Genomic DNA, 18,511 nt, shown 5'->3' on the forward strand with positions numbered 1-18,511 from the left:
CAGTTCCCGTATCCGTCCAATGTCCAGTCACCTGTCTTGTCTCCGGTCCAGTTTCCCTTTCAATCCCCTGTCCAGTCTCCAGTCCCGTCTCCGTTTCCGTCTAGTGTCATGTCACCTGTCCTGTCTTCTGTCCAGTCACGTACCCCTGTTCAGTCTAACGTTCCTATCCTGTCCAGTGTCTTGTCACCAGTCTCTGCTCCCGTCCAGTCCCAGCACCAAGTCCTGTCACCTGTCCCGTCTTCTGTCCAGTCCCTGTTTCCATCCAGTGTCATGTCCAATGTCAAAAACCCTGTCAAGTCTCATGTGTCCACTCCCGTCATGTCCAGTTCGTTCCAGTCTTTTGTTACCTCCCTTTGTCAGTCACCTGTCATGTCCCATGTCCCGTCTCAGATATTCGGTCCTGTTGTGTCCCCAGCTCCAGTGTCTGTTCCCGTATTGTCCTGAGTCCTGTCACCCGTTGGTTTGTTGTCCTGTCTTGTTTTCCGTGCCCTCTCCTGTGCCAGCTCCTGGGGGGTTTAGGAGTACGCGCCCGGGAGTTGCGCGTTCTTGGGGGGGGCATCTGTCACGCCTTCGTCCTGTCATGTCTGTTGTCCCCGGCCATGTGCTTTTAGCACATGGCTATGTTTTGTTTATATCCTTATCTCCGCCCTCGTCCCGCCTCCTCGTCCGTGTCATGTGTTAACCCGTCCTCGTTATCTGTCTCAGGTGCGTCTCGTCAGTGTCTTGTATTTAAGTCCCCTTCCTACACTTCCTGTTTGTTGGTCATTGTTCTATTGTTCCGTGTATCCAGTCAAGTCTGTCGTGTTCGTTAGTCTCTCCGTTGTTAGTTTTCACGTTGTCGCTGTATTTCCTTTGTCGTTTCGTTCTTTCGTCTGTCTGTCCCGTTAATCCTGTTCTACTCCCCGTGTCCCGTTTATCCTGCCTGGATCCCCGTTTCTTGTCTTTTGTTTACAGTCTCTTTGTTTTGTTATTCTTTGTCATTAAAAGTATCTGTGCTTTAGCGAATGCGTCCGCTCCGTCAGTCCGCCCCGCGTTCCTGACAGTATGTAATCATGGTACAAAGAGAGCAGGTAGCCAAAAAAAAAAAAAACAGTAATCCACATCCAAAATCAGCCAGACAATAACATGGTAGATTTATTAATCATCCAGCCAAACTTGTTGAAAACCACGGCAACAACACTAACGCTAGCACCAAGCATTTTAGCCAAACCAGACAACCACACTCCCAGCAATTTGAGCATAGGAGAGTGTAACTGCCCGATACAGCAAATTCAGCTGAGAACTTAGCAGACTCACTCACCACAGCTGTCATCAAAGAGAAGGGGAAGAAAGTGAGGGGGGGGGGGGGCAATAAAAATAAATAAATCCCAGTATCCTTTACTGCTCTCGTAATCTCTCTTAAAACCCCTTTAACTACACATGTTAGGAATGTTATGGTCAAAACCTCTCTGAGAATATGGACTCAATTTAGATTTGGACTACAGGCTTTCACTCTCTCTAATAATTTCAAATCCTGAATTTCCTCCTTCGCTTATAGATGATGCATTTGATATTTTGAATAATAAGGGTATTAGGATATCTATAGACTTGTATGTTGAAGGTAATTTGCATCTTTTCAACAGCTGAACAAAGAATCATTTTTTTCAGATATTTGCAAACCCATAGATTTGTAAAAAGCTATCATCATAGTTTCCCAGTTTACTTTCTGACACCTCTTTGGACATATTTTTAAGAAGTTAAATTTCATAATTTTATGAGCAGATTAATTCATTAATGAAGTTTCTCTCAAAGCTTTTAAATCTCTGTGGGAAGGGTGTCACGCCCTGGCCCTAGCCCTGGCCCTGTCCTTGTCCTGTACTGTCCTGAATCTGTTTTACCCACCATGTGCTCATGTAGCACATGGCTCTGTTTATTTTTGTTCTTGTCTCCGCCCTAGTACCGCCTTAGCTCCACCCTCTTGTTGTGCCTCTTTTGTGGTCCTGCCCCCTTGTTATTTGTCCCAGGTGTTCCTTGTCTGTGGTCTGTATTTAAGTTCCCTTGTTTTAGTGTTTGGTTGTTGGACATTTTCCTTTTGTGTGTGTAGATATGTGGTTCTGAACATCTGTCTTTTAGTTTACTTATGTCTACTCTGTTTCACGGGCTGTCTGTTCCAGTTTAGTTTTATGTAGTTAGTGTTTTTGCACCTGCTTGTGTTTGTTTTGTATTAGTTTTGTTTTGGCTTGGAGGAATCTGTTTGCTGGGTGTGCGATGCGGCGCACTCCATAATCATCGTGTACTGGCATTCCAGTGGGGTATGTTTTGGAGGATAAAGTGTTCTCCATGCACAGTAAACAACGGAGCCGGCGGAAGAAGTGTGTTGCAGCCTCCCCCTCGCTGAAGGACTACCATTTCAGGTCAGGGTGGTGGCGTTGAGGGTAGGTGCTGTTAGCCTCAAGCCTCAGGACAGAGAAGGTGAGGCTAACGGATGCACTTCCTGGGTATCTTTGGTTGAGGGACTTATTCATGAGTGTGCCCATTGGACTTCCCAAATCCTCAACAGCTCCAGCACATGCCCTTCGAGCAGCCCAAGTCCCTGCGTCTGTGGATGTTGTTGCAGGATCCCCTGCCTCCGTTGACATCATTGCAGGAGTTCCTGTGCCACTTCTGTCCTGGTGCTGGCGGTGACACCCGCCACTCCTGTTCCCGCAAGGGCAGTGACCTCTGCCGCTCCTGTTCCCGTGAAGGCTGTGGCACCCGCCGCTTCTGTCCCTGACTGTGGTTCTGGCCTCTTCTGTTGGTGTTCCTATCATCCCAAAGGATTTCGGGGCTGGCCTCTGTGCCCAGGCTGGTTTCTAGGACAATGCCTTTGTGTGTTTACCTAGTTGTCTACCTCAGTTCACAGCTGTCTGTTCCAGTTTAGTTTTATGTAGTTATTTTTTGCACTTGCTCATGTTTTGTATTAGTAGTTTTGGTCCTGTTTAAAATGTTTCGTTGCGTGTACATCCACCTCCTTGTCTTCTCCTGCCATGCTGTACCAAAGGGAACTTGGCGAGGACATTTCAGAACTAAAAACAGTGTAAAATACTACATAGATTCTATTTTATGAAAGTCAGACTTGCCAATATTTATAATGATATAGACCCTATTTGTGATAAATATCGCCAAGCACGCACCACTCATGTACAGGTTTTGGTCTTGTTGTTCTTTGAACCCGTATTGGTCTGAGATATTTATTTATCAGAGACATTAAGACTATTGAGCCTAATGTTCTTATAGCCATATTTGGAGTGTTTCCTTCATCAGGGATCCTGTCAGGTTTGTAAGTAGTGTTTATTTTATCACTTCAATTCAATCTCGCAGGGTATGTTAGCAATGTATTGTGGTTGTCGTGGTTAGCAATGTATTTACATAAGGATGTATGCATCAACCTTAAAAATCAGAAAAAAAAAAATTCTGTTTGAGCAGACTTACAGCTCAGTTTAAAATTATCTTCACTCTCATTCTAGCACCTGAGTTTTTTTTCTTTTATTGTATCATTCTTACTGTTTGAATAATTTTAATCATGTTTTCTTTTACTCCTTTTATATATTTTACATGTTTAAATTACTTTTGGGTGGTGTTAAAAGTCTGGCCACATGCAAATCAGATGAAACCTCATGCCATTATAGCCAAGTTGCATTACTATCAGGACTATTTTGAGGTGCTAACCCATGTGCATGCACATGCCCTACTTCGGTTCAACGGAGAGGGAATCATTATTTTCCCCGACCTACACTGCTACTGGTGCCAAGGCCAGTTTTTGTTCCCAGCCTGACTCTATCACATATAAGGGAGAGGAGCAATGAATTATGTTAACAAAGGTATCAATTCTTGATGCTAGCATATTGTCCAATTACAGGCCTATTTCTAATCTGCCATTTATATCCAATATCTTAGAAAAAGCTGTGGCCTAACAACTTAGTTAATATCTACATAAGAATCATATATATGAAAAATTCCAATTTGGATTCAGGCCACAACATACCACTGAGACAGCTCTAGTCAAGATAACAAATGATCATCTTGCCTCTGACCAAGCACTGTTGGTGCTTCTTGACGTCAGTGCAGCTTTTGATAAGATAGACCACGATATTCTCCTAGAAAGGTTAGAAAACATGGTTGAAATCATAGAACGGTGTAAAAGGCTGGAACGTGAAAGACGTGAAAGGCTTGGTGTTGCACAATGTCCTCCTTCTAAACAGGAACAAGACAGAGGTTCTGCTTCTGGGTCAATAAGTGGCAAAAAAATAAATGATCAAATTTACTTTTAAATCTTGCTGACTTTCTAGGTATACCGTACTTGAAAGCAGCAAAATATCTTGGCATCATAACAGACCTGGATTCATCATTTGATCAACACACTGGCAGTATCACTAAGACAGATTTTCGCCAAGGTAAGAAATGCCTTATCCCTGCATGACGCAGAAACATTAGTACATGCCTTTATTACTTGACTATAGGCTTGAATATTGTAACGCACTTCTGTCATGATGCACCAGCAGAAATTTAAATTAACTTCAAATAGTTCAAAATGCTGCAGCCAGGGTCCTCACTAAAACTAGAAAATTTGAACATATCAGCCCAGTCCTATCATCCCTTCATTGGCTGCCTGTTAAATTCTGTATTGATTACAAAATTCTGTTATTAACGTATAATGCCCTACATGAGCTCACTCCTGAATACATTCAAGGTATTATGTCCTATTATGAGGCTCCATGATCAGAGTACCTGATTTTTAATAGTTCACAGAATTCAGAAGGCCTCAGCTGGAGGAAGAGCTTTCTTATAAAGACCCCCAATTTTCAGAATATGTTCGGTGCTCAGACACAATCACAATCTTCAAATCTAGACTAAAAACTTATTTGTTTAGTTTAGCTTTGGTACTTAATGCTCCCCCATATATAAAGGTGGCAGATCCAGGCTGGTGCTGTCATCATGCCACTTCATGCAATCACTCAGGTTTGTCGACGGTGGAGTGGAGGGATGTCAGTGTGTTAGGTTGTTTCCACGTCTGTCTCCTTCTGCTTCCCTCCTTTTAGTTAAAGCTGTAATATTCAGTTCTGCCAGTGTCATTAGCCACACTCTGGAATGTTCACATTCTCTGTTTAACATACACCCAAACAGATCAAAACTAATTCCATTCCGCTACCTTTTTCCGAGTAAATGACCAATCACCTGTCTGGCTGGACACTGACTGTCGAGCTTCTACTCCACACTTCAGACCAGCTGCCCATGCTCCAGCCACCACCATTTGCCTTGGAGCTGCCCACCCTACATTGAAGTTTTTATGGACTCCTAACTATTATTACCAGTAGAAGGACAGGTCACTCCATGCAAGTCTTGGTTCTTCCCAAGGTTTCTTCCTCAACTCTGAGGGAGTTTTTCGTCCTCACTTGCTTTCCTGGGAGTTTTTTACATTCTTTACACTTTTACATTTCATGTCAAAACTTTGTCTTTACTGGAATTCTGTGAAGCTGCTTTGTGATAACATCCGTTGTAAAAAGCACTATACAAGTAAATTTGATTTGAAGAAAGCAGAGGCTGAGGGATGAGAGACTGAATCCAACTGGATGTGTACATACATCTCCTTTAGTCATGGAATTTGCATGAGTCTGCTGTAATTGTCTTGCAAACTGATTCTGTTCATGCTAATTCATTCCAATCTGTTCACTCTTGAATTCTTTCTGTGGGGTTCTATGTTCACCTTTGGTTCACAGGTGATTGGGGGCAGGTAGGATATACTAGACCATCCACTATTGTGATTGATTTTTTTCTTCTTTATTTCTTTCTCTCCACTCTCAATTGCTTTCATGCTACTAACATTCTATGGTCCAAATGCATAACCTATTGTGTCTAAATTGCAGATATTAATACTCCTAGTAGGTTGTATAGCTGTTTAGTCAACCTTGAAAGATGGAATGTTAAATCACTCAATCATCCAACAAAGCTTAGTAAGGTATTTGCACATTTATGGTATGGGAGTCGCTAAAGGCATATCTCCCGGGGCCAGGTCATTTCATACTGTGCTAATATTAAAAAAGCAGAAACCGTCTCAAAGAGTTTGACAGATGAAATGTTTGCAGTAGATAGATTGCATAGTCTTTCACACTCTAAAGAACATATGAAAAAAATACTTGGTATTACAAACTGAATTCCATCTCCTTTTGACATAGCAGGCAGAGTATCTTATTTCTAAAACATGCCAGGGTAGTTATGATCATGGGGAGAAAGCAGGTTGGTTGCTTAGCCATCAGCTAAGGCAAAAAACAACCTGCTAACCAAAATATACCACCAGTTAAGGATGAGATGGGACTTGTAAATATGGATAGCCTTAAGATTAACTCCTGTTTAAACATTTTTATCAGTCATTATATACAAGTGATGTAAGAGGTCTGCTTGGGGCTGGGGCGAGGCTGCCTGCTAAGCCACCACCAGTCACTAGAGGGAGACAGAGACACTCTTAATTTGAGGCAATTAGTTCCACCTGGGGTACTCCTACTTAAGGGAAGCCAACACCCACCTCAGTGCTCAGTCTTGGGTTTCTCTTTTCAGAGTGCCGTGCAAGCCTGGCCAGTAATTTGGTAAAGGCTCTTGAGTTTTCTCCTGGGTCTCTCTATCTTCTGTTTCTCCACCAGAGCTTTCCCTCTGAGTCCAGATGGTTAACCTACAGTTTTTCAAAAAATGTTCAGATTTACTCTCTTCACTATTGCAAATTAATCATTTTCATTGCAGTCTCTGCCATTAACCATATGTCAAACAGTTAATTCCCTGATTCTAAAGAGGGATAAAAATCCTCTGGATTGTAGTTTGTATTCGCCCATTTCTCTACTAAATATTGATGCTGAAATTCTCACCAATGTTTTAGTGTGCCGTTTGGAGGGGTTTCTTTTATACATATATCACAAGGTGAGACTGGTTTTATTAAAACCATTTTTCTTTTTTTAATATTAGGCACCTATTGAATATAGTCCCTTTCCACCCTGCCCAAGTAGTGTTATCACTTGATGTTGAGAACGTTTTTGACTGGGTGGAGCGGCACTAACGTTTTCCATGCGCTGGAGTGGGTTTTGAAACACTTATTTCCCATTTTATCCATTTAAAACACATGACCAAGTGTACATCATGTCTCTAAAACATCTACCTACCTAATTAATTAATATGCTTATTGATCTGCTGAAAAGGGTTCTTGGCTTCGAAATTGAATCTGAATAGAATGTGAGGATTCTGTACAAAAATAGTGCACACACAAATAACCAAAGGATAACAAAGGCTTGGTTTTATGAACACAACTGCTCTATTAAATGTTATATCAGACATTGAATATTGATTATAGATTCATATAATGAAATGGACTACAGCAATTACATATAGACTACATATTAATTTAATGGCTGTCAAATATGGGGTTATGACAGTACACTATACCATTTACTGTCCGTATTTGAGAAATCTGATAAGATTAAACCAGCTGATGAACTGATGAGCCAGTAATTTCTCAGCTTTATCACCATGTTCATAATAATTAAGGTTAAACCCTGACACACAAAATAATCTTCCTCTGAATCTGTTTCACAATATCTATGTAGACAACTGAGCCAGCACATTTTGCACACAAAGGCTTTTGGAAAACAAAAAATACATTTGTTTCATTAAAAAATTGTAAAATTGTCAATGTGTTTTGCTGCTGTAAAGATCAGATTGAATTTTTCAATATTTATTATTATTAATGAGCATTTTACAGGTAGAATACACTACATCAATGAAATGGAATAAACATGCTTAGTTTTACTACAAGTAATGTCATTCATATCATACCTGGAATTGTTTCAGTTTAGCAAAAATGTGGTCTTAAGATTTTCTTCTGTGTTTTCAAGATGATAGCAACAATTTTGTAATGGTTTGGTAAATGCAGGGAAATGCTTCCACTTCATTCACAATTCAGTAGAGAACTCTAAACACTTGCCCCAAAAGGATGCACGTTTTTATGCATTTCTTTTCATTAGATGATGAATGAGCCACTTTCAAAATCATGTATCATATTTGATACATTTGTCTTTAAAAGGCTAAGTAGCTCTGCTGTCTGGTCTGTGGCTAACATATATAAGATTCTGCTTGTATAAATCTGTTGGCGAGACCACATATTAACTATCCAACTGAGCAATGTTCTTTATTAAATTGTTAAATAATTTTGGTCCTCCTTTGATGTTTTTCAATATTTACATAGATTATCACTCCCCTACTATACACCTTCTAATTTTTTTCATAAGATTGATGTGGACATGTCTGGGGTTGTAATTGTACTCAAGAAAAAAAAATTATTTTGCCCAAGATCTATTTTACAAACTTCTAATCAGAGAGTAATTGCGTATTAAAATGCCAAGGGCCAGCATTCATATTTGCAAATGGAACAGTCATAATAATGGGGGCATGATCCTAAATAACTGTAGTATCATAATTACAGGAATTCATAAGAGGGATTATCCTGTTACTCACCAAAAATGTGGGTAAAAGTATGATGTACATGAGCAAATAAAATATAAATTATTCCTGTAGATTAAAAAAAAAAAATCAAGAATCTGATATGGCAAATTCCATCATAAATGTTTTAATCACATTGGTTGATTTAGACAATGTATTGGTTCTATTGGATAAACAGTCTAATCTTTTATCGAGCCAGCAATTAAGGTCTTCACCTAGTATGTCATTGTACCAGTTTGGGACATTTACTAAGTGTACTGATGTATTAAACCGTTTCCCAGAGAGAATTACATACCTGCCTTTTAGCATCTGAAATCACACTGGAGCATGTAAAAGGAATTGAATTATGTAAAGGAATTGCCACTCCCCTAGCCTTACCACTAAATGAAGAATAGTATGACTGACCAACTTCTAACTCTTCTAACTTTTAAGTTCCCTGGATTTTTCAGGTGTCTTTCTTGAAGAAAGAAAGAAAAAGAAAGAAAGAAATATGCCAAAAAACGTTAGTGCACTTTATTGGGCAAATGAGACCCTTACAATTCCAACTAAAACTTAATCACCAACACTTAATGCGGATTGAAAAATTGACTAATAGAAGAATGCATTTGAATGGCCTGGAATATGAACTGCATTAAGAATGAATTGGTGGAGTATTGAGAGCCAGGTGAGGCAACATATGAAGGACATGAGTGATAGAATTTGGAACGGCTTTTGTTGATTATAGCAGTGGCAGAATTGTCCGAGTGAACTAGAATTGTGTTTCTGACAAATGCTGTGATGACAATTGGGTAAAGTTCCCAAAGAGCAGAAGAGTTTTTGGTTTTGGCAGCGAAACTGACAAATTGCATGGGCCTGGGAGAAGCGAACCCATGGCCTCCGTAGTAACCAAAAAAGCCAATCGAAGGGGCAGCGTCTGTAAGAAGCTGGATGTCCAAGGTGTTTGAAATAGTATCATTATTAAAAAAAGAAAGATGCCGTTCTAGTGGCAAAGAGGGGTTGGCCAGAATTTCAGCTCAGAGAGGCAAGAGTCGTCTAAGGTGACTGAATGGTGCAGTGAGCAGGAAATGTGAGATAAATGAGCATTCCTGAGGGATGATTTGAATGGCATAGTTGAGGTGGCCCAAAAGAGAGGAGCTGCTGTTTCATACACATGAGTGTCAATTAATGCGGAGAGCATGGGTGATATGCTCCAGTTTATCCTGGGGAAGTGAAGCTTGGAAGGAGACAGAATTTAAAGTGATGCCAAGAAACTCGAGAGAGGTTAAAGGCCCACAGTCTTTTCCCTGGAGAGAGGAATCCTGAGACGGTGAAAGGTGCTGGATAAGGCAGTGAGGCCACGAGCTGGAGGTGAAAAAGCAGGATCAATAATGAGAAAATCATCGAGAAGGTGGAGAATGAAAGACAGTTTTTGTACATTGAGCAGAATCCAACAGGGGGCTTCTGCAATGGTATCAAATATTTTGGACTGCTTTTACAGCCAAATGTGAAACAGACAGCAAAGTAGTATTTATTGTTCCAGAATTATATGTGGAGAGGCAGAATCTTGAAGGCAGAAACAATATCAGGCTTAGTGAGCCAGGCGCTACGACCGGGAAGTTTGATTAAGGTGATGGCATGATCCACGGTCACATAGTGGAGCGAGTACTTGGAACTGTGAATGAGACAGTTTATGGAAGGTTCAGAGGCGCCACGTGGAGCAGAAAGGAGCGATGAAAACTTCAACTAAAACTAAAAACTCATTTGTTTAGTTTAGATTTTGGTAGTTAATGCTACCCCACAGATAAAGGCAGGAGATCCAGGGGTTCCATGGACACAGAGAATTACAGTAAACTGAGACACTGGTGCTGTCTTCCTGCCACTTTACGCGATCACCCAGGTTTGTTGATGGTGGAACCGAGGGATGCCAGTGTTTCATGATGCTCCCGTGTCTGTTTCCCCTTCTGGTTCTCTCCTTCTAGTTAAAGCTGTTATAGTCAGATCTGCCGGAGTCATTAGCCACGCTCTGGAAATTTTCACATTTTCTGCTTTAAAAACACCAAACAGATTAAAACTAATTCCATTCATCTACCCTTTTCCGAGTAAATGACCAGACTCTGGCTGGACACTAATGGATGAGTGTCGAGCTTCTCCTTCACGCTTCAGACCAGCTGCTCACGCTCCAGCCACCAAGTGCCTCCAAGTGCTTTGGAGCTGCCCGCTCTACACTGAAGTTTTCATGTACTCCAACTTTTTTTTACTATTCTTACCAGTAGAATGAACAGAGGAGGATAGGTCACCCCTTGTGAGCCTTGGTTCCTCCCAAGGTTTCCTCCTCAGTTGAGGGATTTTTTCCTTGCCACTGTTGCCCTTGGCTTGCTCACCTGGGGATTTTTAAATTTTTACATTCTTTACAGTTTTATATTTCATGTCAAAACATTGTCTTATCAGAATTCTGTGAAGCTACTTGGTGAAAATGCTTTCTAAAAGGTGCTATACAAATAAGTTTGATTTGATATAGAAGTCTCAGGAAGTCTCTTCTTTAGATTAAAAGGAGAAGTGAGATAGAGGCCAGCTGAGTCACTAAACAGGGCCATATACTGATATTCCACTGATCAGGTCTGACCTATGGGATTATGAATTGCCTGTGTTTTAAGAATTAATGTTTAAATTATGGTTGCCCACCAGTGTGTGGGGATGTTAATTCATATAATTGACATCTACTGTGATAAGGTTTGACCCCTTTGCCAGTCACAAGGGTTTTCTTGTGGAGAATGAAAGCTGTTTTGGGAAGTCTCAGGCTACCAGTTTGATTGGATTTAAGGCCATAAACATGAAGCAAGTATATATAGGATGAGGACCAGCTTCTTTTAGATGCATTATGGGATTATGCTGGACCATGTTTCAAGAATTTATGTTTAAAAAGTGTCACAATGATTCCTTCAGAGTCTGGGAAGAGGTTTTTTTTATGACAGTCATAAACAGGATCCTATGCCAGTGAGGGTCTTCAAGCACCTGTTTTATGACTTTTGGTCTCCCAAACCAATGACTGTGTGTGTGTGGAGGTAGGTCTATTGCAGTCATTAAGGTCTGGAGGCGATCTCCATTGTCCAGAGGTGGGGACGATGGAATTCCAGTGTGAGAGGACATAATATACTGATCTCTTTCGTGGTCATAAATTAATTCAACTCCCTTTCACCCATGTGAGTTTAATTAATTCATGACCACGAAAGAGATCAGTATATTATGTCCTTAAAGTACTACACATGATTATGGTGGTATAACCTAGGGTGACACCATGCTTCTAAAAGTGGTGGGGTAAGATGTATGCTACTGAAATTTGGAATTGTCCCTGTGGCAGGTGTAGTTATTTATATGGATTCAAAAGTGAATTCATTCTGAAATTTAAATTCTACTTCTTTTTCATACCTAAGACACAGGAAAACTCAAAGGATACTGTTGGTTTTTGAAAGTAAATAAAATGGCTCTATTTATTAAGACTTGTCAAACCCTGGTTCATATCACCAACACTGTAAAGAAATCTGAGTCTCGACCATGGACGTTTTTAAACCTGTTGTCGGGGGCTGTAGCCCCCCCAAAATGTTTGTTAGAAGTTGTAATGATGGCAAGTGTCTTTTCAAAAAAAAATAAAGAAAAACATTAATTGAATGCTGGTTACAATATTTAATTAACCAAATTTAAAATACACTAATCCACTAGTTGAAACATTGTTAGCAGAGGAAACCTGATTATTGATGAACGTAAAGTAAGCCTGCTTAAGAAGCCAGTTAAATGTATATGCATTACACACTGCAGTATTTAGGGCAGACTGAATTGATGTTTGTTTCTAAGGTTATGATTGTATATTTTACAGATACCTGTATATAATGAGTTACTAGTTATTTACAGCTCAGTTTTGCTTTTCTACCTGTAGATGGACATTATAATTTTTTAAATAAAGGCAGCAGCTCCTCCAATGGCCAGTCAGGTGAGATGATTTTTACCCTTTAAAGAAAACATTCTAATTAGATTTAATTGGTTCTTGATAAAAATATTTTTAAAAAATGATTTATAATATATTCTATATTCAAATTCAGATATCCAGGTTATTAAACAGTACTACAACTATAGAAAAAAGTCACATTGATTGTACCCTTAGGACCCCATAATCATTCATTTCTCCTGATGGCCCTGGTCTCTACAATGAACCATTTTACATCAAACCACTCATGACACACGTTTACTCAGTAACTGAATTCTGTGGATTCTTTTGAAAATATGTGGCATTTCCTATAAAATGATATAAACCATTGAAATTTCAACCTGTAAACTAGCCTTAATAGTCTCCTAAAATTAGTAAGAAATGCTCCAGAAGAGAAATTTAGCAAATACAAAGTGTCCTAACATGGGTCATAATCATTAGCGCCTCATGTGTACAAACCGAATTCCAAAAAAGTTGGGACACTAATCAAATTGTGAATAAAAACTGAATGCAATGATATGGAGGGGCCAACATCTAATTATATTCAGAAAAGAACACAAATCACAGATCAAAAGCTCAAACTGAGAGAATATATCATTTTAAGGGAAAAATGTTGTTTCAAAATTTCATGGCATCAACAAATCCCAAAAAAGTTGAGGCAAGGCCATTTTTTTCACTGTGTGGCATCCCACCTTGTTCTTACAACACTCAAGACGTCTGGGGACAGAGGAGACCAGTTTCTCAAGTTTAGAAATAGGAATGCTCTCCCATTCATGTCTAATACAGGCCTCTAACTGTTCAATCGTCTTGGGCCTTTTGTCGCACCTTCCTCTTTATGATGCGCCAAATGTTCTCTATAGGTGAAAGATCTGGATTGCAGGCTGGCCATTGCAGTACCCGGATCCTTCTCCTACGTAGCCATGATGTTGTGATTGCTGCAGAATGTGGTCTGGCATTATCTTGTTGAAAAATGCAGGGTCTTCCCTGAAAGTGATGACGTCTAGATGGGAGCGTATGTTGTTCTAGAACTTGAACATAGTTCTCTGCATTAATGGTGCCTTTCCAACATGCAAGCTGCCCATGACACAAGCACTCATGCAACCCCATACCATCAGTGATGCAGGCTTCTGAACGGAGCGTTGATAACAACTTGGGTTATCCTTGTCCTCTCTGGTCCAGATGACATGGCGTCCCAGTGTTCCAGTGCTTAGAAATGCCTTCCTCTTTGCACTGTAGAGTTTTAGCTGGCAACGGCGGATGACACGGTGGGTTGTGTTCACTGACAATGCTTTCTGGAAGTATTCTTGAGCCCATTCTGTTATTTCCTTGACAGTGGCATTCCTGTTTGAGGTGCAGTGACGTTTAGGGGCCCAGAGATCACGAGCATCCAGTAGAGTTTTACGGCCTTGACCCTTACGCACAGCAATTGTTCCAGATTCTCTGAATCTTTTGATGATGTTATGCAGGGTTGATGATGATAACTTAAAAGTCTTTGCTATTTTATGCTGGGTAACACCATTGTAGTATTGCTGCTCTATCTTTCTGTGCAACAATGGTGGAATTGGTGATCCTCTTACCTTGGCGTCAGAGAGACACTGACACTCTGAGGAGCTCTTTTTATACCCAATCATGTTGTCAATTGACCTAATTAGTGTTAATTGGTCTTCCACCTGTTCGTTATATGCTCAATTTCCTTTTTCTAGTCACTTATTGCTACTTGTCCCAACTTTTTTGGGATTTGTTGACACTGTGAAATTTTGAATCAACATATGTTTCCTTTAAAATGATACATTTACTCAGATTAAACTTTTGATCTGTCATCTATGTTCTATTACGAATAAAATATTGACATTTGCCATCTCCACATCATTGCATTCAGTTTTTATTCACAATTTTGTGTCCCAACTTTTTTGGAATCCGGTTTGTACAACATTTACCAGAATTGAGATTTCTGTGAGCAGCGGCAGTCCACACTCCAATATCACACCCTCAATCAATTTGGTTATGCCTCTGAATCAGATTATTGACCAGTTCGCATCTATACGTCAGCAGTAGGAGCTGCTCTATAGCAGTTCAAGGGGCTTTTTCCTTTCCTAATGACCCACTTAAATGGAACCAAGGAGTGGCGGGGCACTACTTTTTATATGAAAAAGGGATTTTCCAAGTCAGCAGATGTCATCCGTGTTTTTTTTTTTGTTTTTTTTCTTATTTGTTTGTATGTTTGTTTTGTTTTACCACCATTTACATATTCTTGTATCACCTGCTAATAACCTATAAGTAATAGAAATCATAGTTGTAGTTCATGAAAGGAGAGCTCTTGATCCAGTTCAAAGTATTACATTTTAAAGGTTTGCTGTGGTCAAATGGATGGTGCTCAATAATTCTAGGTATTTAAGTATGCCAAGTACTGTCGTGCTTGTTTCCGTCTCTCTACAGCATTTAGATCTAGTTCAGGTGGTCGACATGACCATACAGATTCATTCTCCCACTCTAAGGCACAGGTGCTGTGGTCTTTAGCATTTCTGGTTTGCTGACATGGGGGTTGGGACCAGCTCTGAACAATTTATCTAAAATAATTAAACTATGAAAATATGGAAGAGGAGAAAGCAAGCAGGCAGTTATTCACACAGACCAAACAAACCAACAGCATACTGTCAGAAGGTACAAACAATCAGAGAACTCCCCAAGGACAGTTGACAAAAAAGGGCAGTACCTACAAGCATTATTATATATTATTTTCCTTTCAAGTGTGAATATGTCTTCATTAATCTCAACAATGTCACATATGCATTCTTAGTTCTCATGTTACATTAAATATAGCAATTCACCTAGAATGTGTCTGTGATACATGGAAGTGTGTATACATGGGTGCACAGACCAATCGGAATGCAATTGACAGTGATGCCAGCTTAATGCACTGAAGGTATCAGACTCTCCATCTGCTTGTCAGTGGAGACTCTCTGGAGACCAATCTGTGGCTGACTCTCCACAACTGTACACCAAGCTCGCAGTTAAATGTGTCTTCTCCCAGCTAGGTGTCTGCTCCATATACCATGCAAAATGCATATTTATACACACATACAGTGATTAAACTAAAATGTTTTCAAGTGGACTGCATATCAGCCTGTGTAAGTTATACATATATAGTGGTTAAGAGTTTAGCAAATGGATGTCATTTAAGGTGTACAAAAGTTTTAGAAACATTATGTTAATCAGTATAATTGCAAATAGCACAAATGGTTGATGTGATTTTTTTCCCTCAACTCTCAGATCTCTGTCTGTTGATGTCACACTGAAGAGGCTAGAAAAGCATTCTTTTTATAATCTCAAGAAGATCAAACATATGTAAGTCCATACCACCCCAATCATTCTGATTACATTATGTGCTTAAATACAAATGTCAATAATTGTCCATATCCTGTATTTTTTAAATCTGTATTCAGTGCATTAATCTGATTGATATATCTTCAGGAATATTTTATTAAGCTGCACTAACTCTTTTTTTTAACCTTGATTAAATATACTTAGCATTACAAATGTATCTTGTTTATCAGTTTTGTCAGTTGATCTGCACTCTTGCTGTGCTCTCTATTTTTTCCATTTGAAAAAATTCAGAAAATATAGTATTAACCTTGGAGAGTACATGATGATGTTTCTTCAATCTGTCACTGAGATGCACTTCTGTGGAGTGTGGTTGTTGAATGTGCTCATTTGTGGTGGAAGGGTCTTTAAAGCCCACTCCCCCTCCCAACTAATCAGTTTTGGACAGCCATCACTGCAATCCCTCAAGCCATTTGTGAAATTGTACTGCACAAAGTTTGAAATGAAGTTAAGGAGATTTTGGATACAACTTTTGTTTTTTCAATGGGAAAAGGGTCATGTGACACATCAAACGTATTGGGAATTTCACAAGAAAAACAATGGTGTGCTTGGTTTTAATGTAACTTATATGAATTAAATATACCTTCTACACATTAAAGAATTCCATTGATATTACATAATGTTTGTTTGCCTTCAGTGAAAATTCTGGCAGGTAACAAATTCAAAGTAATATTTTTCATTTAATGTCTGTTTTGTTTTCTTCTTCAGAGAAATAAGAAATACCAGGAGCTTGAAAGTCATCAGTCCAGAAGCTTTTAAGGATCTTCCAAATTTAAAATACTTGTAAGAAAACATCATCTTCAAAGTGCTATTTACACATGTACCATTTGTACTAGCCACAATCAGGACAGCTATGACATTAGTATTTGTTTAATGGCAATTTCTGTTGAGGATGTTACTTAATATTTCCAGTACAAATCAATTATTTGTGAAGCCTAAAACAACAATTATATAATAATTAGCATTCTCCAAACCCTTTCCCTTAAAAAATAACACCTTAGAAACTAAATGACTAAGGGGTGGTTTCCCAGACAGGGATTAATTCTAGTCCTAGACTACACAGCATTTTGTATTGTTATTATCCATTGAAAGGAGGAAACCACCTCTATGAATTAGCCTGTAATACCAGCTTTCCAGCAATACAGTGAACTGTCAGTCCAGTGAATTGGAATTTTCGACATTACAGGTGCATGGAATTACTTTTTTTTTTTTTTTTTCGTTTTTTTATTAAGGATAATCATAAAAATCAGTGTAGTACTCAGTTGACATAGCTTGATAGAGCTGAAGTACTGTACACAGTATGATCACTGGAATAGGAACACCTACCTAGTCCAACTACATTCACTGTCCATTTTATCAGCTCCACTGACCATACAGGAGCCCTTTGTAATTTGGTTGGTAAACTATTCTCAGGAAACTGACACCTCTGGTTTTAAAAACTCTAGAAACTGACTGAGACCGACCTGCTCAGTCTATCTCGTTCCATTCCTGGTGTGGTTTGTTTCAAGTGTGAATACAGCATGAATCAAATTATTGGAATGAAACAAACACAGCACGTGATGTTCCAAGACATAAAAATAATTGTGCAGCAAGGGAAGAGAGTGCAATAAATCAAACAATACACAGAGGACACACTTCCTAATGTCTCCTCTCTGTAGCGGAGCTGCTCTAAGCAGTGGAGGAATTTCTGTTTTGACTCCTTTTATCCATTTTCCCACACACACACTCAGCTCAGGTAGGTGCATTAAAGGCAATGTTTAAGATTGTTCTTTGATTATGTTCAGAAGTGGAATGGTATGTTTAAGGCGACAAAAAGATTTGGAAGTCTTTAACTTTCAAAAATTTGAATTACCTCACAAACTCATTTGTTTCTTGAGTTGTTTAGTTTTGTATTAAAATACCTTTCATGTATTTTAAACACACTCATAAATTTAGAGTCAATTCAATCTACAGCAAGAATATGTCAATATTATCACCTATGGAGCAGGAATAGAGCAATGTCCTCATTTCAGTTCATGCTTTTCAATGTTTGGACTGGTCACTGTCTAAAAGCCTCCAGATGTTTTTTTTTTCCCTGCCATGACCAGAGAAAACCAACAGAAAGGTTTTTTTTAAAACCATTTTCAGACAGTGGGGCTTTGTAAACCCATTACACCAGTTTTGAGCATGCAAATTGACTGGAGAGCTAGCACATGGTGAGGTAACAAACTCAGAATTATATAAAAATTGTTTTTTGATTAAAATCATCAATGTCACCTGTAGCCCAAAAGAGCCCATGGTGACATGACTGTCACAAAACTTTTCTAAGGTCTGGAAAGTTCCCTACACAGCTTCATCCTTCACTTTAAATCATGAAGTCCCTAAATGACATTTACTGAACATCCTAAATACAGTCACAAAACAGTGTGTGAATGTGTGACCTCATTTACAGAATGAAGATGTGCTTGGTGAGGACATAGAGACGATACATAACATTTATTTTAGTAGTTTATTTTTGTTTCTAAAAGTGTGTTCCAATCTTTTTAACAATTCAGGTGCTTTAGTGACCTGTCCTGTGTTACATATGACCCATTCTGATCCCATTTCCAGAACAAGAAGTTGAAATACAAGTTTTCATATATAATATGAAAATATAATGAGACTTTATCCCCAAAATAATTACAGAATGTGACAAGA

At 39.1% G+C, this 18,511-nt stretch overlaps 1 protein-coding gene across 4 annotated transcripts in view; it reads left to right on the forward strand.

Annotated features, from left to right (window-relative positions):
• The window catches only part of tshr (thyroid stimulating hormone receptor), a 132,546-nt gene that overhangs the window by 75,507 nt on the left and 38,528 nt on the right, over nucleotides 1-18,511 (forward strand). For all 4 annotated transcript variants that reach the window (XM_066676397.1, XM_066676396.1, XM_066676399.1 and 1 more), the window contains 2 exons: nucleotides 15,725-15,799; nucleotides 16,544-16,618. In XM_066676397.1, the coding sequence (XP_066532494.1) occupies nucleotides 15,725-15,799; nucleotides 16,544-16,618 (150 nt within the window). The remainder of the gene's footprint in view (nucleotides 1-15,724; nucleotides 15,800-16,543; nucleotides 16,619-18,511) is intronic.

Source organism: Hoplias malabaricus, chromosome 7 (assembly GCF_029633855.1).
Source record: "Hoplias malabaricus isolate fHopMal1 chromosome 7, fHopMal1.hap1, whole genome shotgun sequence".
Classification (NCBI taxonomy): Eukaryota; Metazoa; Chordata; class Actinopteri; order Characiformes; family Erythrinidae; genus Hoplias; species Hoplias malabaricus.